Source organism: Dermacentor andersoni, chromosome 7, assembly GCF_023375885.2.
Source record: "Dermacentor andersoni chromosome 7, qqDerAnde1_hic_scaffold, whole genome shotgun sequence".
Taxonomy (NCBI): Eukaryota; Metazoa; Arthropoda; class Arachnida; order Ixodida; family Ixodidae; genus Dermacentor; species Dermacentor andersoni.
In genome coordinates this window covers 80,550,650-80,577,452 of record NC_092820.1, presented here as the reverse complement: position 1 = coordinate 80,577,452, position 26,803 = coordinate 80,550,650, and the positions used below count along the sequence as shown (strand labels likewise).

General features: G+C 47.4%; 1 protein-coding gene across 2 annotated transcripts in view; it reads right to left on the bottom strand.

Annotated features, from left to right (window-relative positions):
* The window catches only part of Alk (Anaplastic lymphoma kinase), a 195,795-nt gene that overhangs the window by 93,061 nt on the left and 75,931 nt on the right, over positions 1-26,803 (bottom strand). For both annotated transcript variants that reach the window (XM_050181497.3, XM_055072757.2), the window contains exons 8-10: positions 25,948-25,995; positions 25,604-25,663; positions 17,916-18,075 (exon numbers count right to left, since the gene is read on the bottom strand). In XM_050181497.3, coding sequence (XP_050037454.1) covers positions 17,916-18,075; positions 25,604-25,663; positions 25,948-25,995 — 268 coding nt within the window. The remainder of the gene's footprint in view (positions 1-17,915; positions 18,076-25,603; positions 25,664-25,947; positions 25,996-26,803) is intronic.

Here is a 26,803-nt window from a genome sequence, read left to right as displayed (position 1 = left end):
CACAGGTCACGCCGATATGCAGGCCCAAAATTGCGCAGGTGCATGCTCTGAAACGCCGATGCGGCGCCGTAACAAAGGCGGTGTGCGGTGTAAATGTTTGAGTGGGTGTCTCATTTAGCTACGTTTGGGTGGATGTCTCATTTTGCCTTCATTAAGAGCAGAGTGGTGTGAGAGGTGTACGCGCTGAGAAGCGCGAGAAATATTTAAATGCGTCGAAGCATTTTATACACCTTGTGTACAGTGGCACATAGTGTATTGTTCTTGAGGATGGGCCGAGAACGGGCACTCACGCAGTGGCGCGAAAATGGGGTAGCCGAAATATAGGAAGCGCGCGAAAATCAAAGAAGCGCTCGAACATGTTGCGCTATTATATTAACCGGTCTGTGTGCTTTAGAGAAACCTCTCGCCCCATATTACATGCACAGGTTCGTTCTTATATAAAGCGGAACAGGACCCCGCATTCACACACACACACAAACAAAAAGGCTATTACGCTAGAATAGTTCGTAAGAAGAAGTTACCGCCAATACTGATGCTTGACATACCATTAGCGAATGCGGCGAGCCAAAGGCAACGATCACTTAAGAACGAAAAGCTTTGCGTATTCGGCCCTAAGAGGTGCGGTCAGTGGCGCTACTTTACCGGTCGAGTTTCCGTTCAATTTACACATCCTTATACTCGGCGAGAGCGACGCTCCAATGAAACCAACCTGAAGAGAAAGAGGCAAGGAATGCTTCGTTTTAAATGTTAAATGCTAATGTCGCTAGGAATGGGCCACCAAGAACCAGGACCGTGTAAAGATTCTATTTCAATGCTATTCCTCTTTCTCACTTCGTCAGTGGTCCGAGCGGAGCTCCGCCCACGTTATCAACCGGGCTATCATGTTGTCACCGCTGTATCACTGGGGAAGCTTGTGAATGGTGGTTAATTAGAAAACAACAGGGATGGAATCAACCAGGTAGTTCATCCGTATGTGCTCTCTGCCATTGGCACTCACCTTCGCCAGTGGTATTGTAACGGTACTATAGGCATCTAGAGCAGCCTTGATGAAGTTATGTCCAGCATCAGCACAAAAGTCGTCCACTAGGAGAGTTCGTGAAGCGCGATAAGGAAATAAGGCGTGCGAATGGAACAGGGACACACACAGAGAAAGAGAAAGACAGAGAGAGAGATAGAGAAAACAAAGAGAAGAAAGGCAGGAATATCAACCAGACGCGCTTCCGCTTTGGTATCCTACAGTTGGGGTAAAGAAAAATGGGCAACAGAAAGAAAAGAAAAGAGCAGAGAACGAAAAGACGAAAGTTTTGGTGTCGCCTTTCTCTCTCTCTCTCTATCTGTGTGTGCGTGCGTGCGTGTGTGTGTGGGGGGGGGGTCCTGTCTGGTTCTCGCTCGACTCTTCATTATGAGTCCAACATCAGCTTTGGCTGCGATTTGTTCTAAGAGCACTTCAAACGTGGAATATGTTTTTGTGAATACGCGTGCTGAATTGCGTAAAATTAATCATTACATTACACGACTCCCCCCCCCCCCCCCCCCCCAGCAATTACTGTCTTACCTGCGGTAAATTCAAGGGACCCAGAGCGCCTTACAGCTGCGCTCCTATTTAAAGAAACGCTTCCTTGGGCAAAGGCAACCTGATGCGGCATCTCGGCATGTATTCGAAGCAATAGAGTGTGCTTGATTGCGTTTGGTGCTTTTTTTTTGTGCCCCGCTAACTTTTTGGAACCGAAATACCACGTCTAACCTCCTTGTAAGCAGTGAACTTATCTGCAAAGTCGGAACGAATCAGGATTACTGAACTCTAGGAACTGCATCTAGAAAGAGAAGTGAATACAGAAACGTGCTTAACAACTGATAATACAAATGAAAAGGAACGATCGACTGACTACCAGCAAGAGCACATTCCTTTGAATGATATCGCGCACAGAGAATGAGGCAAACGTCGAACGGCGCTGCCGCTGCAAATGAACTTCCGTTTGCAAACGCAACACTTCCCGCCCACTTGGTTGCGTGCGTGCGTTTTGTTGAGCGCTGGTGAAGGGAAAGCGTTGAATCGATCTACGGGGGGGTTCGTTTTGTACATCGGCCTTCTAGAACTCCCGCAACGTTTCACAACTTCTCAACTTCGTTTTCTTCGTCATTATCGTTCACCAATCTTTTCCTTCCCGTTTCCCCCTTTCCCATAGCATTGTAACGAGCCACAGCAAGCCATTGCTCTGCTCAGACCCGCCCATATGACTTTCTGCAATCGGTCTGTCTGTGTCTGCCTGTCTGTCTGTCTACCCATCCATCGATCCAACATTCGGGAGACATTGTGAGAGATACCACACCACTGTGGATATTTTGTGATAAAGCACTCCTGACGCATATTATCTCAGGCTTGCAGTTTCGTCGACGAGATCGTAGGTCCTACTAAGTGGGTTAAAACAGAGGTGCCAGACAGAAATATTGTGGGCAGAATTTATTAACCCAATAGCGTTATGGGTCCTGTGTCGCAGAAAATCCAGCGTCGGCGTCCAGGGTCAGTTGTCGTCCCGGCAAAAAGAATTTCGAACCACGCGTACTCACTGACGCAGGCCCTCCATGTGGCGCAAGGAAGTTACTGAACTAATTGAATTTCTCAAGGTAAAACACGCAAAAGAATCGTAAAGTACGGCTTACACACGACGTACAGACACGATAGCGTCGGATTTTAATTTGAATATACGAGAAAACATAATTCTGTTACGCGAAAAGTCACAAAAATCTGGCAGAGTGAGGCCGGCGATATGGTCACTTGCAGCTGCTGTCGCTCTTGCAGGAACCCCGTGTGGCGCCTCCCTGAAGTTTAGTGGATTCACCAAGCATAGCACTCGCCGCCAGCGTTTCCCGCTAAGCATTACGGTTACATAAGCTGTGGTTGCCGGGGGGACGTGAGAAGCAGTCAGTGATTATTGAGTGCTATCGTGTACCACTCTTAAAGGCGAAGCTTAAGCGTTCTCCAAGTTGTTCAAGCGAAGCTTGTATTGTCAAAGCTTGCTTGTCACACACAAACAAAAAGAAACAGTTGCTTTCAGAGCAGATGCCGGAAAGGGCGGTTTGATGAGTTGACAGCTGCACCGGTGCCGGAGCGTGAGTAGTAAGGATTCCAGCTGCATAGGCGCGCGCTCACGCCACACGCGCTACCGATCAGAGCCGCTATACTTCCTGCTGTTATTTGAACCGCCGTACAGCGCGAAGCAGAGGACAAGATGGCGATCGATAAAGCCGAGCACTAACAACAACCAGATTACGATCTATATAAGCCCAGTCTGCCACTCCTTCAAAGGAGATCTGTGCCCGTATTCAGAAAAAGGACTAACGCTAGAAGTGCTCGTAAGAGCGGCAGCTAGCCAATCCTGACGCTGGACAGCGAAAGCGGCCGACCAATGGTAAAGAACTCTTACAAATCGAATGTTCTTGTGAATACTGCCATACTCATACTCCTCGCGGCTGAGTTGGCTAGTCGGCGATCATAAACCTCGATGGGCAATAAAGAGCGCCCGAGACAGATGGCCTTATGCCCGCTGAAAAAAATAAACAAAGATACCAGAATGGACGCAGCTCCAGCAATTTCGGCGCTTTTCGAGGCACTGCTATAAACACGGGAACGCGCGTAATCGCCGACAGGTTTTCGAAAGACTACCGGAGAAAAACGGGCTCTCTGCAAAGAATAAAAGAAACACGAAAGGAAACGAAAGAGAAAAGAAAAAGAACGGGACGAAACTTCTCTCTGACGTGTGCACGGGTGCTTACAGGGGCAGAACGGTGAAACAGAAAGAGTCTCTCTGTTCCATTTATGCTCGCCGACCTGACCTCCGCCCCGGTCGGGAGTGTAAAAGAACGTAACTCTGGCAGAAACACGAACCGTCGGTTTTAGAAATGGTGCTCTCTACGTGCCGTTCCCGTTTATTTGCGAAGTTCCCGTTATCCGGCTCAGCGACTCGCTTCCGCCGGCTGCTTCTGCAAATATACGAAACTCCGGGACGAGTGGAACCGCGCTGCGCATAACTGCTGCGCGTTTCACAGAGGTCGAACTGCGCGCTTTGTCCTCGTGCTGCGAGCGGCAGAGTTGGAAATCTGTTGCCGGAACACAGAGTGAAAGTGCGGAAAGGACCTTCACTTTTTTGTTTCTTTAGCATTCGGATTGTTAAAGCGAGGAAAATGAAAGTGTATGTGTGTTAAGTGTCGGAAGCCGGTCACGTGGTACAGGTAGAGAGCGCATGGGAGAGCTTAGAAGAGAGAGCGAGTGTGTGTGTGTGTGTGTGTGCGTGCGTGCGTGCGTGCGTGCGTGCGTGTGTGTGTGTGTGTGTGTGTGTGTGTGTGTGTGTGTGTGTGTGTGTGTGTGCGTGTGCGTGTGCGTGTGTGTGTGTGTGTGTGTGTGTGTGTGACATAATGCCACCGCTTTTAGTCTGCATTTACCGCTTAACCGCTACTGATCTTTTTTTCTTTTTGACGAACCAAATGTTGAGGACGACCGTTAAAGCATAAACCTTGTCGAACTCCTTTTCATCGTCGTAAAACTATGCAAATGATAGGAACCTACCTGCCCTCTATTGTCGTGATTTACATTAATATGACCACAAGAGACTTATCGAGCAGGAAAGCGTTTGTGTTACATCTACCCCGCGAAAAGCACAAAAGAAGGAAACAAGGAAGGAAAGAAAGAGAAGGCGACAGAAGCATTTATCCAAATGAAAGAAAGATGCTAGCTTTGTGGGCTTAGCCATTGAGGAATTCCCTTTAAATTCCGTAAGATTTCATTTCTAAGTTGATTTCTATTTCTAAATAAATTTCTATTTTTTACACAATTTGAGTATTTTTCTTTATTTTGATGTTTTCACTTAATCCACCAACTTTATTAATACAGACTTTCAATCTTTCTTGCATCCTTTACCAACCAGCTTCCTTAAAATAAAAACTAAAACAAAACCTATTTCTTTTACATCAACATACTTTAATCTCCTATTCTGTACAGTCTCTCGACATTTCCCCAGAATGGGTACGCGCCTCTACGGCGAAAGGCATTACTATAGCTGATTACTATATTATTTCCGGTGGCCCAACTAATGCCATGTTGATGGTCCACTCTATTACGTAATCTGATTCAATCGACGCCCGTATAAAATCTGTAAAATGCGCCTACGCCAACTGTTGGTTGTAAACAAATTTACATATCGTATTTATATACACCTCACTTCGAGTTTTTATCGCAGAACATTTCTTTCACCTTCTGCTTTTAGGAGTAGAGGGAGTTGGTTGCATAGAAAAGTTCTAATCGATGCGGTAGTCACGGATTTAGCCAACAAGATTTGAAAATCACGGTTCTCTTGTAACACTTAAAGAAGTCAGTTCTTTAATCGTTTCGATTTTTTTATCTGCTCTTTCTTTTATTTTAGCCGCGGTTTCGTTCACCCTGCCCCTTCTCGTTCACTTTCAAGGCATTCAAGTTAGCGAGCACATATTTGCTGTAAGATCGCACGTTCACTTGGTACATGAGAAGAGGTGCAACATGAAATGTAGCACTTCACTAAAAACGCCTCTACACACGAAGCAGTTCGTGAACATGCGCCGCTGGCCAATCATGATAGCGAATCTATAATTACCGAAAGTAGTTGGCCAGTGACATGTCCTCCTTACGAAAAAAAGCACTTGTGAATTCGGTCCAGGGCACATTCTCGAAAAGGAGTCCGTGCGTAGTTGTGGTTCGCGGGGCACATGCAAATCACGCCAGCACGTGATTAGAAAAAAAGAAAAGCAACCGGCCACTGATAAGCTGTTATTACGAACGCAAAACTCCGTAAGTTCGGCTGCAGACATAGCGCTCATAAAAGTGGTCTTGAACTTTTCCTCGTTGACCGATGTTTAGACACCTCCCACGAACTTCGTGATAACAAGACGATTACCAGGGCGGTGGCTAATTGCAGTGTGCGTTGCGTGCAGAAATTTCTTTTCCTCTTTACTAGTTTCTTTTTTTTTTGTCAATGCGTGCCCAGTTGTAACGCCTAATAACCAATCTAACCTGAGGTGACATTACGGAGCCGATTTCAGTAAGCATTTCTTTCGTAACTGATGTTTTTAGTTGGCCGGCCACCTTCACTACATATCGATACGTCCAGCACGATTGGCTGGAACTTGCTCGCACTACCAATTCTAGCGTGGGAGGACTTTGTGAATACGGGAGCCGGGTCGCAGCGCAGCGACACGCCACTCCGTGTTTCTCGCCCACCCGAGTTTGCTCGACGGCAATCGATCAGTGGACAAACATGGCGCGGAACGCGAGAAAAAAACTGCGAGCGATAAGATGTACAGATAAAAGCCACGCATGTGTCCACATGGAGTCGCAACCCTGCGCTGCGCGCCGGCGCCGCTTATCGTTATCAGCGCGATATAGCGATATCGCAGTACCGCGATTGTCGCGCCATCTATCGACACGCTCGGCGCGAGCCGGTTGCCACGCCTTTCTGGGGCGCACCGCGGGCGTGTCTCCTCTTCTGGACTTTATCTCTCTATCTATCCACCATCGAATGCGAGCAGTTCAGGCATGGCGCATTCATACGCCGAACCTATCCGTTCCTTTCCTTCAAATGCGTTAAAAGATAAAATTTTCGCTATCAACTCACTTGGACAGGTGATGCACTGGGCGCAACGAAAACCAAGCGAAAGAAGGTATATATACCGACGCTTTACCACGCGACTCCTTCTTCTTCGGCCGCCCATGAGGTAACACTGAAGTGATGATATAACCTAAGAGTGAATCTAGATAAGCCAACGAAACTCGAGGCGTGCCGAGAGATTAATTGTATGCCTTGATACCATTGGCTCATTCATCTGAGGGTGTCGTCAGAGCTCGAGGAGATACCGAATTTCGAAGAACTTCGGCCTTCCTGCATAGCGCCCTCCCCGCCTGGTCACAATAAAATTTCGCCGTGTTGGCGTTTCGAGTTAACTGAAGAGGGTGTAGTTAGCCAATCACCTGTTAGCCAATCAGAATTTGCCGAAAGGCGAATTTTCCAATGTGGCGGAATTTGACAATATCCCGAACAAGAGCCAAGCCAAGCGCTGTCAAGGAAAACTGGGCCCGCATTCGTAAATACATGTAACGTTCTTACGCTAGAAATGTTCACAACACCAGAGCCAACCAATAGGGATGTTTTGTATACTATCAGCAAAGGCGGCTGTCCAATGGCAAACAACACTTATATACGGTGAACCGAGACTGCTAATTGTGCTAGTTGGAATGTTGGATTCATGGTTACGAGAATTAAAGAAATGTCCCTTGTGTTTGCGCTGAACTTTCGTAGCACTTATAGAACGAAAAGCTTAGTGAATTCGGCCCCTGCTCCACCTCCCTCAACGGTAGTCAAGTGAAGCCACCGGCAAGACCATGTGCCCGAGTGAACGATTCCAAACTGTTCTAGTTCGACGTCATGTTACTGAGGTTGGCCAATTGAATGACCAACTTGTTGCGAATTTCGAGAAGCATGTTTCACATGCAATCCCAAACGCGTGTGAAAGAGCGCGAAAGAAGCATCCTTGTCAAAGGACAAGTGTGTGTGTGTGTGTGTGTGTGTGTGTGTGTGTGTGCGTGTGTGTGTGTGTGTGTGTGTGTGTGTGTGTGTGTGTGTGTGTGTGTGTGTGTGTGTGTGTGTGTGTGTGTGTGTGTGTGTGTGTGTGTGTGTGTGTGTGTGTGTGTGTGTGTGTGTGTGTGTGTGTGTGTGTGTGTGTGTGTGTGTGTGTGTGTGTGTGTGTGTGTGTGTGTGTGTGTGTGTGTGTGTGTGTGTGTGCGCGTGTGTGTGTGTGTGCGTGCGTGTGTGTGTGTGTGTGACACATATTTGCTGTGAAGACTTGCCTCAGCCCATTATGTTTGGTTTTATTATAGGTATTTGTGCTTGTAAGGTCTGTGTTGTGCATGAATTCATGCATTGTTTCGTGGTACTTGTTACGTACCCAGCGATCAGAACTAGTCGCGGCTATGCATATAAAGCTTCCTCTACTAGCACTTCCGCCACACCCAACGTTCTTTCTTTATATATCCTTCACTTGCACGCGCGTACCCTTCATCGCGTCATCTCAGCGCGTAGAAGCCTCCATCGACTTATCTCGTTCGTGTTTATTTTTATTATTATTTTTCTTGCCCCCGTACCAGACTGTCATTTTTTTGCTTGTTTGTTTTGTTGTGGTTGGCCGTTCCCCAGAGCTGTCATTTGCATTTCCCTCTATCGCGCTAGACCCGAGAGGGGTGGCGTCGATGTGGGCATCCAGCAAGCGGGCGTTGAGCAAGCTCTGGCCTGCATCGCGAGAATTTGCCAACGAGCTAATCAAATTATCCGCCGACCGGAGGTCTCCCCAGAGCACCGTCCTACATAGCCACGTTGCCGCGTCTACATCCCCTCCCCCATACCCCTTATGACTGAGCGTGTTTAGTTGCGTGCAGGGGATGAAGGAGAGGAAGCAAAGGTAGGAAGGTCAACCACACGTGCATCCGGTTTGCTACCCTACACAGGAGAAAGAGGGTTTCGGGAATGAAAGGGACGAAATGAGAGAGAGGGAAGCGCTAGCAGGTGGGAACAAGTTCGGCCACCCGTCAGGCCTACAATCGCTCACTGAGGCCAGTTGACTTCGAAAAAATAGAAGTTATGCCCGCGTCGCATTGGAAGCCTGCAACGAGTGGGGGCCATGGTTCAAGAACCTTAGCCTCTGAAAATGATCTATGATCTGGCTGATTTAACAGAGCTTGCTGATAGACAGCTGCAACCACATCGGTTACTACAATTCCGAGCTTCCATACGTGTGTGACGAGGTGGCGCCTTGGTAGACTGCGTAAATGCGGTCGCGCCGTCCTTTATGGCTCATCCGCAACATTTTTTTTACTTCTTTTCTTATTTCTTGTGCATTGTTTTCTTTTCCCTATTACAATTTAACCGGAGTTGCCGTACGATTAGGTTAAACTCCTTGTATTTCCTTGAAATTTATCTCTCTTTCTCTGAATTTGTAGCATGAATTTTCTGTGAGTTGGCTTTACAGGAACTAAAGTGTCGCCCGCGTCTTGATTGAAGTGATGCTTGCTTTTTCCCCGACCACATGCCAGGCTGTGCATGTCGGCGCCGTCTTAGTGCTCTACTCGAATTTCGCCAAAAACTGGAATACCTGTGTTTACATTGTCCAGCCACGGCTCTGCGTCCTTTATCATTCTGTCTACATTTATTTTTATTTCCGCGTGCGTGTGTGCGTGTGTGTCTGTGTGTTCAATGTCTTCTTGACGACGTGATATTAAATGAGATGTCGCTTGGAAAGACGCCTGTTTCGTAAGCCTTCTTTCTTAACCCATATTTTTATCGCTTCATAGAGGCAACCTCAGCATCTCATTGCACCTCGAGTCTGACGAGTCGCATCGTGTGCACGGTGACCTCTTGAGCAGAAAATAACAGAAGGAAATCGCATCAGTAAAACATTTTATTCGTACTTTCCCTCCTCATCCCCCCTCATCCCCCCTTCCCTTACCCAAGCCTCAAATCCCTAAGCACACTCCCCGAAGGAGTCAGGCGATTCCATAAGCTTTTTCCATGGCTGTAGCTAGGATTGGAGCTGGGAGAGGGGCGGGGATGCACAGGTGTGGATCAAGCGTTCGCAGTGCAGCTCTGTCCCCGGCCCTACAGCTCACAAGCGAATAAAAAGGCGTCTGTGTAGGAGCGGGGGGGGGGGGGGAGGGGGTCAGAAGTATGGATCAATGTGACGAGGCCCACACATACGATTGCAGTGGCAGTGCGCTGGGGCATGTGTGTGTCGCTTCTATTTCCGTAGGTTACACATCCCTTACCGAGCTGTGTTTGTCTCGATCGACTTTCACAATATCATTCGACACAAGTGACACAACGCATGCGAAATCTGCCGCATGATCAGCTAGTATTAACAACGGACTCATTCTTCGAGCGCACCTACCAGACGCGCATTCGCAAGCCTTTCTCCGTAACACTGCACCGAACTATACCAGAGACGAAGAGTTGCAGCCGCCCCGCAGGGCTTCTCTGTTCTGATGAGATAGCACGTCCTTCCCGGTGATTTCAAGCTTCCCTGCATCGCGGCCTGTCGCAGACTACACGCACCGTCTGCAACATTTTCTTGTCGTCTGTTTGTTTCTTTATGTATGCAGACAATGCCACGTGTCCACTGACGCTCCAACTCCGTAGAGGTGGCAGCCAGATCTGGAAACTAATTACGTATAATCGAGTTGTTGTAATTAGTTCCACGGCTAATGGCTCTCGTATATTTAATGCGCTACTTCAGCAACCTCGCGCATGGCGCGGTTAACAACGGCGTTCAGTCGCCTATCAATTATGTCGTGAGCACCGCTCGCAATGCGGCTTCCTTCGCTCGCGCAAACTTTTGGTTCGCGTCTTGTGGCCCTAAGTGGTACTCACAAATTGCGCGCAAGAGACTGCCTCTCCATTTAGGTTGCCCGAACCAAGCGATGTTTTGAATTGAAATAACGCGTCGTGCTTTTGTTTCGCCCCCATTCACAGCCTCGTCTGGTACATCTTCCTAGCGATCTCACGTAATGAAAATTCGGCAGACACACTTACGACTGCTTACGTGTGAGAATGCGAAAGCATTACAGCCCCTTCGGTAAAATGTTTCCTTTCCGCGCGCTCCTTCCCCACGCACGCACTCGCTGCGTTCTAGCTGCGCCTCGGTAAGGCCAAATCGAAACGCGCCATGTGCCTCAAAGCGCTCGCTTTACCGCGAGGACCTTAAATTTAAAATAACTCGAAGGACCGTTCGGTGCCGGTCAATTGGACATTAATGCATTTTATTTTAGATACTCATTTTGCATACTGATGACGTGGCACCACCTCCTCCCCATTGGCTCAGCCGTCACGTGTGCAATGACGTAAGCACTAGGCACACTTTAGTCGCCACCTTTATTCAAGTAGAACCGTGGAGCCTCCGTGGCGTCGGGGAGGCGTGCTCGTCCCGCGCACCCGGAGATCCGGGTTCGATTTCCACGCAGGCCGAAATTTACCAAATCTTCTTTTCAAATCCACTGACACACTTTGTTTACAGGAAACACCCTGGGGAATTTCACGTCAATCTGAGCACCCTGTGACGTGTTTTTACTGTTTGCGACGTCGGCCATTTTGGGTACAATCTTTCGTTCACGCCGACTACGCGGAAGTATTTGCACGTGATGGGGCATATAATGCTTTCGCATTGATATACTGTATCTGATTTTCATACTGACAAATTCACTAAAATGAAAAGCCGTATCCAGCGAAAAGTATGCTTGCACTGCTGAAAAATCAACAAAGACCTTCGCGATGAATACCGTATATGCGCAGTTCTATCGCGCACTCATTTTTACCTACAATATTGTGAAAGATTACATGCGCCTTTAATTATATATATATATATATATATATATATATATATATATATATATATATATATATATATATATATATATATATATATATATATATAATAAATCGCTGTTTTATGCATTCAAACACAAATGTAACTGGAGCACCAATGCATTTCAACGAACAATTTGAAAACTAATATTTCGCAACTGGTGCTGTCCAGAGAATGCGTTCCATGTGGATACGAAGTGCTAACTCGGCGGCTATAATTCGTGCATTGAAAAATGTGGTGTAATGTAATTAGTGAACAGGTTAATTAGTGTACTTACTTTAATTATTCAAATGAACATTTTAATTTCTAGTAGAAGTAATCGCTGCCTCGCCGAGTAATTTAGATCGAGGGTTAAAATTGTTCTATCTGCCATAGGCAATCTTTAAGAAACTTGGCGCAGCTAAAGAAAAAAAGCACCCTGTATATATCACAGATGGTCAGGCACACTTGAATGGCTATGATTCGTCAGAATTAGCACTTTCATCTCATTAGATGATTGCCCTGCGACCTCTGCATGAAACAACACCTCCGATCTCTGGCTTCCCTGTAACTGCTCCCTGCGTCTTCTCCTCACTACAAGAAGTTTCCTACAAATATTGCGCGAGTACCGCTAATGGACTACTATAGTGCCTAGAATATACTGGCTAGTGTGCCGTGCACCCGCTCATTTCAATGGAGGAGCGTGGCGCCGCCTGCAATGAATGCCCACGGTGGCCGACAGAGGTCACTGCCACACGGGTGGGTGCAGACTGCGCGTGTCGTCTGCTTCGCTTATCAGTTTCGCAGCTGTTGCGTCGGTTTCTATGTTGGCGTTTTCAGTGTTATTACAGCGTTGCGTGTTTCTTCTTGGTGTTTTCAAAGAGTGAGTGCGTCGCTGCTGTGTTCGTGTGCCTGCCATTACGAGAACTATGCGGCGGCGATGAAAAAATACCGAAGAGACAGTGCAAGGAGAGGACCTGCTTTGTGCCGTTGTGTCGAAGCGGTTACCGCTCGAACAAATGGCGTGTATCCTTGTTCACTCCACCACTGATACGAAGCGGCAGCAGAATGGGCAAGAATGGTCAGGAGAGCGGACAGAAGGCCGGCACCAACTGCTGTGGTTTGTAAAAAACATTTCGAAAACAGCTTAGTCGAGCGCGCGTTCTCTATCACCGTGAACGGCGTTGTCCACGAGATTCCCCGCGATAAACCACGACTGAAACCCTACGCTATACCCACGATGTTTCCTGAGTATCCTAAGCATGCACCTTACTTTTCGTGAGTACCAGGGGGAAAAAACAAGAAAAAAGGAGCAGTAGTGCTTTGATCTACTATACTGTTATGTTGCAAGAAAGATCACTGCCCGAAATTCTTGACCACAGTGTGCAGGCTTCCTTTGCGTAAGTAAAGCTGAAGCTAGTGCCGACGCTGCTTCGCTATTGCACTAGTCGCATTTTGACAATGGAGGCCTTGTCTATCTTAGTCAGACCTTGTCAACAGCTGTGAAGGCCGTGGAAGATGCTTTTACTGTGTTCTTTAGCAAAAACAAGTTACATGTAGCGAGTCTAGCTGATTTTTCAGGTCAGCTGCAGACACTGGCCTTTCCCCAACTAGGGTACCCAGAGCATGAAAAACCAGCTTTGACAAGAAGTTCTACGTTTTCTTGAGGTTTCGGTTTTTTTGTAAAAGGCATCAACAAACAGAGGGAAGCGCAACGGCAACGGCAGAAGCTCTTTAAACTGCGTCACTGCCACGAGATCTATCTTCTTCAGGTATGTGTGCATTATCTCATCTAGGGCTGTCTTATATGCCCGCGTTTGACTGTTGTTACGCGAGAATAAAATATTTGTTACGCTTAAATGAAAGATCTGTTTCCCATTTTCGTTCACTTATATCAGACATAAAAAGAAATCTGCACGTGTTTACCAGGTATTAAAAAATGTATAGTACACAGAACACCGCATGCAGTCCATTTTACAGGCAAAATTTTTTACTTATTATCCTATCCTGGTGGCCCAATGGGCATTATGAGGAGATGGGTACATGGTTTACAAACAATAAAAAACATTCAAACCTATGAGGACAACAATACGATAATAGGCAGAAATAGCAGCAAATAAAAAGAGATAACAGCGAAATTCAAGTCATTTCAATGGATGATCGGTTACAGCGGTTTTCAATGGTTATGCATTAATATAACATCAATAGAACAGTAACGTAACCTTAGAATTCCTTTACTTTATTAGAATGAAAAATGTAACCTAAAACGTACCCTTAAAAAAATTACGCTGCCATCATGGCTAGAATAAAAAACAAGTATCCTTAGCTACCGCCGAAGAGACACGTACGAAGGCGAACGCCTTGTAAAGCCTACTGTAATTCACCTTAATGCACCCTAATGCTCCTTCATCCACCTTAATCCTCCTTAATTAATACACCTTAATCCCCCTAATTCAACCTAATACCCCTTAATCCAATCACTATAATCAATAATTAAATTTGCTAATCATTTAGCATCTCTTATACACGGCTGGACATGCTTTGGTTCGTTTCTGACCTTCCTTAGATCGTGTGATGTGTTCTGTACCTCGCAAAACGGCCTTGGAACATGGAGATCTAAGGCATTTGCCTTAAAAATTACGTTTTCTCTTCGCCAGCATAGAAACACATCAGGTTCCCCGCTCGAAGCCGAGCTGAGATAGCACACGCTTTTCACACAAGCGACAAGCGCTAGAGAAGCCTGTTGTTCTCAAAACAAACCACGATTTATAAATCAGCTGCCCACATTTGAACTGTGCTGCTGCTACAGCTTAATAAAAACAAAAAGCGCAACAGCCCGCTTGCCGATGCGGTGGAAACACGGCGGCCTACGAAGACCGGATGGTGCCGCGGCACCCACCTGCACTGCAGCGCTCCTAGCGGCAGCCGCCGGCATTCATTGCATCCGGTGCCACCCGGGAGGCCGCGGACGGTACACTAGCCAGTATATTCTAGGCACTATAGGACTACGTTTCCTACGCGTCATCTCCACCACCATATCACCTCTCTACCACGTGACTACTGCCGCGGTGGCGACGTCACCGTCTCACAGCCGCCTCCGCCCCCTTCCCCCTCCAGAGATGACTCCGTCTTTTCACGTGACCTCTGTCGTCACTCACTGTTTCCTCTATCGCCGGATGCAACGTCCTCACCCGATTCTCATGCAGATGGCATCAAAATACCAAATATTTGTCCAGTTGAACTGATCTGACATATGCTCACGCATTAAAAGGACTTCACTAGTAACAGCTCATCGACATCACAGAATGGCGGCTTGATGGCTTCCGCTACAGAGCTCCGTACTAAAACGACGCAAAGCAGACCTGTCGTTGCAGACGTTTAACACAGATCCATAGCTAGTAGGTGGATCCTTCTGCAATTCGGCAAGCCTTCGGCGAGAAAGAACAACTTCTTTTATCGTTTTTTTTTTTATCCTGTGTGAAAAGAAGAGGGGGGACTTCTGTAACCACGCAACAGATGCTTAGACCAGTTACCGAGAATAGTAGGAGAAAGCTAGGCGCTAAGGTCATGAGCATCTAACTAAGAAGCCGATAGATGCTGGGGCAAAAGAGGGCATATAGTTTTTTTTAATAAACTACTGAACATGAGCGTTAAATTTCCGGCTCAACGCGTATTCTTAACAAATAATTAAACGCGAAATAAACGTGAGACAACAAAAGTCATCTTTGCCACCGACGGGAGCTCGACCCGAAATCCCATTTCCATTCTTGTTGAACATCCTTATAGGTGGCGCAGGCCGACGCTAGTGCCACCTATAGTGCAAAGCTATCTCCCTATCCGACTGCATGGGCTGCTCTTGCTGTTTACGCTCTCAGCACGAAGATCGATAGAGTTGGCAGACGTGTCGTGCACCCGTCAGCCTTAGGGCTTTAAAAGGTCCGATTGGCCTTCTATTTACCTCATTCCGACGGTGTCAATTCAAGCGGAAATTGTAACGCCTCGCCCGCTTTCGGCGCGCGCGGGGCTACCGGAAGTGGAAGAAGCTGTCCTATAGGGGCTCGACGCGGAAGCGTCCCAATATCGAGCGCGTTAGAACCGTACACCAGCAGGATCTCACGCTCCTTTTATTGGGTCGACACGAAGAGAGTTAAAAAAGGAAGACTGTGCAGACGGCAAGTATATAGTCACGTTTTATTTTTCTTCCTCTTCGCAACGGTGATATATGAGTGAATGACGGTTGCGTGATCAACACTGATTTATTTGGACGGGAACAAACGGCGCTGGGACGGGACGAAGTGTGGACGACAGACAATAGGTGCTGAACTATACAACCACTGGTTTATTTATTGCGGGGAATGCAATGAGTACAAAAGTACAGGATCAACGTAGAAGACGAAGAACCCGTTATCTGCTCCGGCAAAGGAATGAAATGATCAATCCGCGTGCGCCGTCACGCAGGCTGTCACGTTTTTGAACAAATAGTGGATGTAGCAGATATGCAGAGAAATAGTGGGCACACTGACGCAGGAGTTTCCGTGCGATTGGATGAAGAACGCTTCGCAGATGCCGCGTGCCCTTCGCTCTGCAAGTCTTCCTAATATTGTGCAATCTTCAATTATGGGTTTGCCGCCGCATTATTTGTAGTGCTCGGCTAAATGACTGGGTACCGACCCTTTCAGTGAATATGCATGCTCTCTAAGCCGGTCATTCAAACAGAGGGCTGCCTGGCCAATGAAGCAGCGTTTGCACTTGAGCGGAATCCTATAAGCAAGTATCCTCCCCTTCACGTATGCGCACTCAAAATTAGTTAAAAGAATTATTGCAGCCTCCTGCCTCAGAGAAGCCTTGGCTAGTGCACGTAACCACCGAGTGGCTAGTAGCATTACGCACCAAGTGCGCCAGATCACTCAGGCTGGGTATCCTAGGTCCCTGCTGAAGGCGCTTTAAGAAAGGTTTTTGGTGACCCTGACTAGGGGAAGGGCCCAACGTGACGAACAGGACAAAGCACCTCATGCGGGCACAGGCGTCGTGCCCTACGTCCGTTAGGTCTCGCACAGATTAAAAAAAGCCGCAGGTTAAGTAGGCGTACGCGTTGGGTTCAGCGCAAGGGACAAGCTATCGGCGCTGTGCCGCAAAGGCAACAAGGAAGGCCCCAGAAAGGTAATCTGTGAAAAAAAGAACACCGAAACAGCTTACGTTGGCTGGGCACATGCAGTTGTTTATAAGCTTCTACTCTAGTGCAAACGCTGCTACATTGGCCAGAGAGGCGCATGTTTGAATGACCGGCTTAGAGAACATGCATACTCACTGAAAGGGTCAGTACCCAGTCATTTAACCCGGCACTGCAAGGAATGCGGCCGCAAACGGTGTTTCAAGATTGCACAATATTAGGAATATATACAGAGCAAGAAGCACGCGAGATCTGCGAAGCGTTTTTTACCCAATCGCATGGAAACTCCCTGCGTCACTGTGCCCACTATTTATCTGCATAGCTGTGAGATTAACTATTCGTTAAAATCGTGGCAGCCTGCTTGACGACTCACCTTTCATTTCATTCCTTTGCCGGCGCAAATACGGGGTTTTTGATCTTCTGTGTTGAGCCTGTGCTTCCGTATATATTGCATTCCCCTCAATAAACCAGCGGCTGTTAGTTCAGCGCTTTGTCTGTCGTCCCCACTTCGTCTCGTCCAAGCGTTGTTTGTTCCCGTCCTAACGATGTACCAACCAGCCCGGATCCGCGCGTTCATACTGATTTATTTATTTACTTCCGTATAAGCCTTCCCCCATGGTAAGAGTAACACCTCTAGAATTGCAGACACGCCATGTACGAATATAAGTTAACCCAACATTCCTATTTCACGTCCCTTTAACCACCCGAAAGCCTAACCTTGCGGATAGTTCAGCAAACCAATAACTAACTAAGCTATTACTACCTATTTATTCTTACTCTAGTAAACGTTCAATGCTTTTTGTTTTTCTTTTAGTATGAATGTACTCTGCGTGATCAGGAATAAAGGGGAAAAAGTTATTTCAACTTCCCTTGGTGGAGATTGATGTTTGCGCTTTGCGGGCTTAATCTCGGCCACTATTGGACGATGAATTTGTCGGCCCATGAACCGCACGCTAGCTCGGATGCGAACCATTCAGGACGAGGGCTTGCTGGAACCCCTGCCTTTTTACCTTAGAAAGAAAAAGATACTGTGGAGAAGACGAGTCGCTATTTTGTGCAATACCCTTAGGGAGCACGGCCCAGCAACTTGGGGGAATGGGTGGGGTACCAGGATGAAGATATCTTATTTAAGGGAAAGGAGGAGAGGCCTGCGGGATAGCGTGTCCCTAGCCTCCTCCTCCTCCTCACCGCGGTAAGGGGAAAGGATAGCGACAGGGAAATGGGGAAAAGTAGATGGCAGGTGACTTTGGCTACAATATACAACGAGCCGTTTACACGTTGTTCGGTGTACACACAGCCGTGATGCGCATGCGCATCCACGGGAAGCGTTACTTACGTGTATACGCCCGAGTCCGGCACCGTCCACACCTGGACGCCCGCCTGCTGCTTCTTGGTGAGCACCGCCACGCGGGTGCTGCTGTTGGCGTACCAGGCGGCGCAGTCCGCTGGCGTGGGCCCGAACCGGCCGCGCACGCCGCACGAGCCGAAGCCGTAGCCTGCAGCACGGTAAGCCGACGTGTGAGCCCACAGGAGTAGGGTGCACCGCTGCTTCCCTCGAAGAAGTCGAGGATTCTTTTTTTAAATGTGTGTGTGTGCGTGGCAATTGAAGTTGTTTGGGAAATTCATTACCGAAATGCACATTGGAGTTCTATAGACACCGTATTTAATTTCATTTGCCTCCAACTGCAAGACCCGAAGACATAATATAATGGGGCGAATGGACATATGAATTGGGACTACTCCTTATGCCGAACGAAATATTTAAGAAAAACATGTTAGACGTGCTTTCCTGCTTTCGTGCTCCCCTACTTTAACTGAGGACGTTGAAACGCGCTTTTGTGCGTCTGTGTTTACACCGGGACTTAGCTCGTATACGAAAGCCTACACGTGCCGTCACATCCGGGCCCTACTTTCGGGGGTGGAGGGGAGGGGAGGGGGGGATCCGACTCCCGAGGCAATGTATCTTTTATGGCCGGCGCACTCAGTCTAATCCCCTCGGGAGGATAGGTCACTCCGCGCAGTCGGTTGCCTAGCCGTAGAGCAGAGTCGGACAACTTGGGAAGCTGCGTCGGACCCTCGAGGGCACCTCGAAGCACTTGGGCAGCAAAGGGGTCGCCATGCTGGCTTTTAGTGGAAGAGGGGCTCTCGACGCTTGAGTCTCCATCTCCGAAATCAACTACACGTTTCTTATTTTACTTTTTCCTTCACTCTTTCTTTCAGTACACGTGATTATTTGTTGCCCCGTTCTAAATGTATTCCGATCCAGCCGACTTCTCGTACTGTAGCTTTCTTGTGATGGCGCTTTTGTGTTAAGCCATTCGCGTTAGTTTCTTGCTACTTTGTATTACTACATCGTATTATTTTATTTTTACATTTGTAACATGAAGGAGTGGATGTAGTCAGGAACCCGAAACAAAAAAGACAAAGCAGTTTGAGGTCACCTGGGACCCAACTGTGCTGTGCCAGCGCAGAAAGCGCCTTGCAAGAAATGCGAAATGTTTTGCCAAAAAGGCCTTGCAAGAAAAAAAAAAAGAAAAAAAGAAAACAAACACGTAGCAGCACCCGCCGTGCTGGCTCGATTGCTGCGGCGTTCTTTTGCTGCGAAGGAGGTCCCGGGTTCGATTTCCGACCGCGGCAGCATGGGAACGCAGATCACCCGTGTTGCGTGCGCAGGAAATTTAGGAGAAAACAAAAGAAGACGGGTAGTTAAGATTAACCCAGAGCCTCCTTCTTTGTTCTTGTTCTTTTTTTTTTTGACGGGGAGAGATATCTCTATTTGAAATCAAATACACGCATTGGGGTACACATACAAAAGCCGGTTTCATAGCACAAAGCTGAAAGGGGACCTCTTGTTAGAATTTGAGTGGAGATAAAATTGACAACAATATTGCATTACGTAATCAGTTGTAACAATGTAAACACATCAAATATACATGAGTAATATGAACCGTATGAATATAAACAGAGTGAATATTGCAAGGGCACATAATAACTAAAAAGAAAAACAAGATGACTACAATATAGCAGTGCGGATTAGTTACAAAACGTTTAAGAGTTAATAATAAATGAAACAAGTTCTTTCTGAAACGCTCCTAAGGATAATAATTGCTTAGTACTTAATGGTGCAGTATTCCAAAACTGAGAAGCCGAAAAAGTAGTAGTATGTTTGCCATACTATACGTGCGCACATATGGTAGTAAAAAATAAAATAAATTGTTGTTCGAGGCAAACCTAGTCGGGTTGGAGTTGAACAAATGCGATTTTTGCAATATATCAGCTGCTGCAGCAGTACCGGTTAGAGACTGGAAAACAAGAATTCTCAATTTAGGTTTGAACAAATTGCCCACTGATAATAATGCACCGTGCTGTTGAAGTAACGAAGATGCACTGGTCAACGACGTATGTCACGGCACGTGTGTTGCTATGGGACGTTACGTCCCAGAATATAAAGCAGGAGCAGCTTCTTCCGCCGGTCACGTTATAATTAGCTGCGAGAAAGAGATTCGCCCGCTAGTCCATTAAGGAAAAAAAGAAACCGTAAACACTCGCCCATCCCTCCGCCCCCGAAAAGAAAGAAGGAAAAAGAAATCTTCGAAAGAAAGGTTTAGCCGCGACAAATTGGAAATATGCAGTAGAAATCCAGAAAAACACTCGTTCCCGCACTTCTGAAATGTTTCATTCGCGACAAAAATAAAGAAGAAAAAGAAAAAGGACAACTGCGAAGTAGGGGACGTGTTTGAAAGGCAGTGCGGACAGGATCCCGCAACTGCGTGCTAAAAAGGCCCTAGCGAGTCATTAACCCACTCACGATTCGTAGATTACCAAATAATGGCAAACATAGAAGAGAGAGAGAGAGAGAGAGAGGGGGGAGAAGCGGCCGAAAAAAATAAGAAGGTGCGCTCATTTAGAGGCAAAAACGGATGAAAAAACAAAAAAAAAAGAAGTACAGCTAACGAGGTTATGCGGATGCAAATGGGGGATAACGTGATTTGTGGGAATCGCAATCGCGAGGAGGCGCCGAGCAACGTGCTCGAAAAAGCACAGAAGAGACTAATGAATGCACGCGGCGCCAGCGTCAGCAAAATCCGCGACGCAGAAAAAAAAACAAAAAAAGAAAACAACAACCCAACTCGGCGATGAAACTGCAGCGCGCACGTGAATCGCCGAGTCAAAAGTGACTCTCTGAATGCCCAACCGTTAGATGGCGCCACCTACTCTTCTGAATCTCGTTAACGTTGCACAGCCCTTCGAAAGCTGTGCGACTTATTACCTCCGTGTGTGTGTGCGCCTATTTCGATACCAATTTCGTCCCTTTTCCCGCGCCTGTAATCTCATTATGGTTGCTAAAGGTAGTCACTTATCTTGCGCCAAAGATTACCTCGTAAGGCTTGTTAAGCGGCTTGCTCTCCGGGGGCATGATATAAAGGCGCCATGCGTCAACCTATATTTCCATCACTTGCTGTGACCACGGGCAATATTGCAAAATTAGTTACTAGAGGGCGCTCGTGTCCACGGGAGCTTAATAATCTTGGATCTTTTAAGAGTAGCGACAACTTGTGGCAGCGCCTTCGTGGTTTGCGCGTGCCTGATGCACCGGTTATATTAAGCAGAATTGTTACATTAGGCGGAAAATCCGCTACTTCGGCGTCTCTTTGAAAGCCGTTCGCTCCTAGCTTTCGCTTTCCTCTAGCGTGGACAAGCGGAGAAGAACCCAGAAAGTTCGGGACACCGCGTACCGATTGATGCTACCTTTGCGATGGTGGGATCTACGTAAGGATGTTTGCTAATTAGTTGCGAACGGAGAACAATCCGCCTCTTTCATTTTCCTGTGCTGCCCTCTGCCGCACGCCGCTGAAAACGTTTTGGAAGGCTCCCGGGGCTTTCCCCGGTTGATTTGTGTACCTGCGCCCACGTTGAGTGCGCGTCGATTTTGCGTTTCGTGGATCGCGAATCATTATTAATGGCTTCTTCGGGACAGCATGGCGTTCCTGGAAGCCGCCATGCAGCACTCACCGACTACTGGGTGTGCAGGCCTGAGTGCGCTGTTCTGCGAACAGTGCGGCCGATAAAGGCACGCTGAGTTCCGTTAGGCGACACCGCTGCCTTGGAATTTGTCACTGATTTCTGCACTTGGACATCACTTTTTGTATTCTTTTTACACATTATTTACACATTTCGCATATTCAAGAAGTAAGCCTTCGAGAGCAGTCTTCTGCGTCGGATTTATGAAAGTGGTGCACTTGTTTACGTCGACATCTACAGCTGCAGATCGTTGTTAATATCAAATATTGCGGGAAAGGTGCATCGCTGATATAAAATAGTGTCAAAATGTAGCAAAGCATGCATATCTGCGCATATATGTCGTGTTGTTACACCCTGAGACGACTCAATATGAGCGGCCGAACTACATAAACACGGCTAGTATGTTCCAGATACCATATTACGGGCTGGTAATTTATTTCTGATTCTCGGTTTTCTTTAACTCCATCATTCTTACAGTTTTAGCGTGCCATAGAGCATTATTAGAGAAAACTGTGCTCGCATAAATGCTTATTTGTAGGCCGTCTCGTACGCACGAGAACGCGCGGATGGCATCGCTCACACGGCGTTGGTATAATTGAGCAAGGCGGTTGTTTATGCTATGCTGTTTATGCATACAGGCACGATGACGTACAGATGCTGGCACAGTGCTGTGTTGCCGCTTACCGCTTATTGTGTACGCGCCGTGCAAAGTGAAGTGTTGACTTCAAATCGCTAAGGCCAGAACTGAACTAGAAAAGCAGTTTCGTTCGATTTAACTGCTTACATTTCAGTTCAGGTCCGCTGGTAGCGGGTGCACGAACTCGACGGCACCAGGTTAACCTTCGTTGAACAAGATCGGCATTGGCTCAAACTTCATGGGCACGGCTTAAGAAGGTTGAAGCTTTTACATTTCAACTTGGTAGGCGTGTTTGACTCATTTTGGGCACGATTAATTACATAGACAAGCGAAGACGCTGTCGCTATCGTGTTGTCTGTTCGACAGCTGATCACGCGGGGTTCGGTCGAACGATGGTCGGCACACTGATTTTGCCGGTGCCGTCGACAAGAAAGCCCGTCGCAGTACAACTCGCACTCGTCGGTTGCAACGTTGTCGACCTGGTATGATAAAATCGTTTCAGTGACGCACAGTAGTCGGTCAATCGTTGGAGTGAGCGTCGCGTCGGTCTCGTATCGACCCAGTGTTGCCGCGCCTTACGAGTACGTGCAGTCAGGCACGCGCCGCCACCACCAGCAAGCGAGGGCTGACGCTCCAAGAAGACTTCTTCAGCAACGGGATGTACTTAAGTGTCGCCCAAGTGTAACGCACGGGTTTTTCGCTAAAGGCGGCAACTACCTGGCTCTCCGTGCAGTCCGGACAACTCGGACGATTGAAGCCTTACGCTACGCATGTTTTCGGCACAGCACCGACTTCGAGCTACCAGTAGAGTTTCAACCATTTCAAATCAGTACACGGCACGAGTGTCGGCAGCAACGCGCGTCCGAGCGCTTTTCTTTTTCGGGGGACCTTTCGGCGTGCGGCCACGCGCGCGACCCTTCCAAAACGTTTCGCGACTAATCCTCTAGGGCAGGGCGCATGCGCCGTCGCGCCATGAGAGAGGCGGATTGCGTGGGGGTGAGGCCCGCTCGGCCTGCTGGCTGCTCCTGGTTCACACCAGGGTGCGGGCTGAGGTTTCCGTCGAAGTTAGCAATGGGCAGCTAAGGTGCGCAAGTTTCTGCGCCTGAGAAGAGTGGACACAGAATGGAGGAAGAGATCGAGAACGTTGGGGAACAAGTACAGGGTAACTGAAAGTGTGAACAGGCGACCAGGAGTCATCAAAAAACAACGTGAGAGAAATAGAGGCAGTGAATTGGATGCAAAGAATAGAAGAGAAAAAAAAAGAGACCATGGAGATTTACGAGAATGAGAAGAAAGAAATTGAAAAGTGAAAAATCTGTACGATAACACGAAGGGAAGTACCTTGCTATTTGAGGCTCGAGCTGGTTGCCTGAGGACAAAAATATTCTGCAGCAAATGTTCGAAACAAGAAGACGCATGTACATGCAGGAGCAAAAATCTGAAGACCACTCGGCAAATCGTAACGGAATGCGAAGGGATTCACTCAGTGAGACCTGTAGGTAACGTATACACCTTCCAGAAGCGCTTAGATTTAAAGTGCACGGAATTAAGGATCAACCGGTCAGCAGTCGAGATAAGCAAGACATGTTTAGAGCATTGGTGAAAAAAAAAACGGAACAGAGATGGATAGGACCGGATCCATTACAGGCATAGGTAGTGGTACAAGGCAGGCAAAGATGTTTTCTGGAAGAGAAGAAACAACAAGGAGAGGTATACAAAAATGCTAGAATTAAAAGCATGTGTAGCAAAGCTCAGTAACTAAAGGAGGCTAGGTAGCTCTTTGTCACCGCCCGGTTTCATAGGGCATACCAATAAATCATCGTCATCATACCATGATCATCGTGATATAATTGCGTAGCACGGCGCCGAGATCAAAGCCGTTCGCTACTTTTCGAAATTCCAGAGGCCTCGGGAGGTGCGAGCCTGGCTATTCCGACAGCATGATAGCGATGACTAGTATAGACGTCTATTTGCCGTGAACTTCATCCTTCCAACTTCAAACTGCCTTGTGACTTTGAAAACTGATCGTGTTTATCAAATCATTGCGCTACAAGTGCAACAATTTGCAATCCCTGTGCACGCGCGTGGAGACTTGTTGCTTCACTGGTTTACAAAACGATGATTGTTTGGTAAGTTGGAAGCAAGGAGCGTACACAGAACAAAAAAAATTATAAGAATGTACAAGCACATCGCACTATGGAAATCGGCGTAAGCGAAGCTTCGACGAGCCGGCAAAGACGAAAAATGGGGCATCGCGACAAGAAACTCCCAGCAGATTTGAGCGGCGAAACGCATACCGTAACGGTCCTTACCCACAAATGTAAGTCCTTACCAGCAAATGTAAGCTTCGTTCGGGGGTTGGTATTCGCGAGCGATCATTTTCAATGGTGCAATCGTAGTCGCGCGAAGTTTCGCATCAGTAGGTACCGGACTCGACGAAGTAGACGGTCGAAAGCATTCCCTGGCAGTGCGAGAAGACAGCGAGCTGGGCACAGCGACACAACCGCCGTCAACTGTATCCATATATGCCACCGTGTCCGGTGACGAGTCATACGATGCCTCGCGAAAGTGACCGTACGTACCCTACGGCCAGTACGACGGCTAAGGTAGCGTCCATTTTTGCTTCAGGAGACAGTCGACGACGGCGTCCACCGCCACGTAGAAGCTCCGATTCGTGTAAGATTGGATTGGGATTAAGTATTCCGGTGAAGCTATCATTTGCGGCCTCGGAACTAGGCTTAGACACAGGGATGCCTAACGCGCGGTGTTGTATTTTCTCACCGAAACAAAACGATTACGGTGCTAGTTTTTATTTCCTGCAGATTTATTCTACTTCTCTGTTTACTATTCGCTTAAATTGTTTCTACAAATCGTGCGTTAACGTGGTCTTTATTATCTCCGTCCTTAGAGCCTATTTCGTAATTTTTAGTAAGACTGCTTATTCGCACACTATTCTAGCACCTTCTTTTCTTTTAACTACTACTGTTTTTACTTTTTTTAAAATCCTTTCTCATTCTCGAATAAGAACATCCCTTATGACACCTCCTGCCGGCCGTTTTTCTGTCTATCCTCCTTAGTAGTTACGCGCCCTAAAAGTGGAACATCGTACTCGTCATCGTCAATGACGACACGCCCAATTGTGGAAAGATAGGCGAGGAAAGCTTTGCTTTAACGAGGCCACAAGAACGTACAAAGCCACGAGGACGCATATGGGACAAATCCATGTACTATACCCATAATATCTCATGATGGCTAAGGGATCTTAGTGTCGGAGTTCCCTCTAGTAATTTTTTGCTGTACGAAACGCTAGTAGTGACTGCTTCAACCATTTAGATAACCAGTTGTAATGGAATTCGAGCACTCACTCTTCGTGATGTTCCCCTCGTAGATCTTCTCGGGTGGCGGAGCTTCGAGGATGGCGTCATCTGTGGGAAGACAGCGAGAGGCACTTGTAAGTGCATTGTAAACGTTTATTCAATGAAGTGTGCTGAATCTGTCTCAGTATTTTTTTTTATTATTCGAAAGAGTATGTAGAGAGAATATCCCTCAAGTCACAAATTACGATGAACTGCGAACACACGTGTAAAAGTACCGCGATATTACACGAAGGCGTTGCAGACTAAGCGGAACTCTCAGCGCCCAGAATGCTCAATATCACTCGTCTCTGGTAATATTTGCTGGTGGGTACGATGGCGTTGAAAGTACTCACCGTTACTGGTGTCTGTCGGATATTCCCTGGTTTCGTTTTCCGGCACACCTGCGAAAGGTAAGTGACAGAGCATCACACGAGGAAACGAAACATCGCCGGTGCTCAGTAGCACAGTTATCCAAAAGGTGCCAAAGAAAACCATAGCAGTCCTCTTCTTTCTTATTTACGCTATACAAGTGTTACGGGTGCAGTTAAAAGTCAAAACAGCCCAAACTTTCGCAAGTTACTGTTGCTTCACTTGGCGGACACATGAGAACCAGCTCCTAGGTTCAGCGACTCACTGAACCGCAGGCGTCATTGTCGATTCAATGGGAGTGGCCACGGTATACAGTGATGATACAGTCGGTACACGCGGCCCCAATCAAAGCGACTCCGTGGCGTTTACCGCAGGCCTTTTGGAGGCGCGTCAGGTGGAGGCATGGCTCAGGGTTTTAGCAAGGGCAGGGTGGGGGGGGGAGGGGGAGGGGAGGGGGTGCTGGCGGCTGACCGTGCCACGGAAACGCTTTATATCAAAGTGCCAGTTATAGGCACTTGCACTTTGGAACAGAAAGTGGGGAGTTGTCCATCGCCAGTTTATTTACAACATGTTTTCTCACTGGTTTTATTAGAGAATTCGTTTGGTGCTTGCTTGATATATGAGTATGTAAGTATTTTGCCATTTAACTAGATGCGCCGTGATAGATGCGAAAAATCTTCCGCTCTCCTGATCAGGTTTGAGGATAAAATTGGCACTGACGCCACGAGTGGCCGAGCAAGAGTACCACGAAGGAATAAAAAGGAGACACCCGTATCACCAATTTCCGCACTGGTTCGAGCCAAATCGACTTGTACAGCAAGTGGTATCTTAAATTTGTGT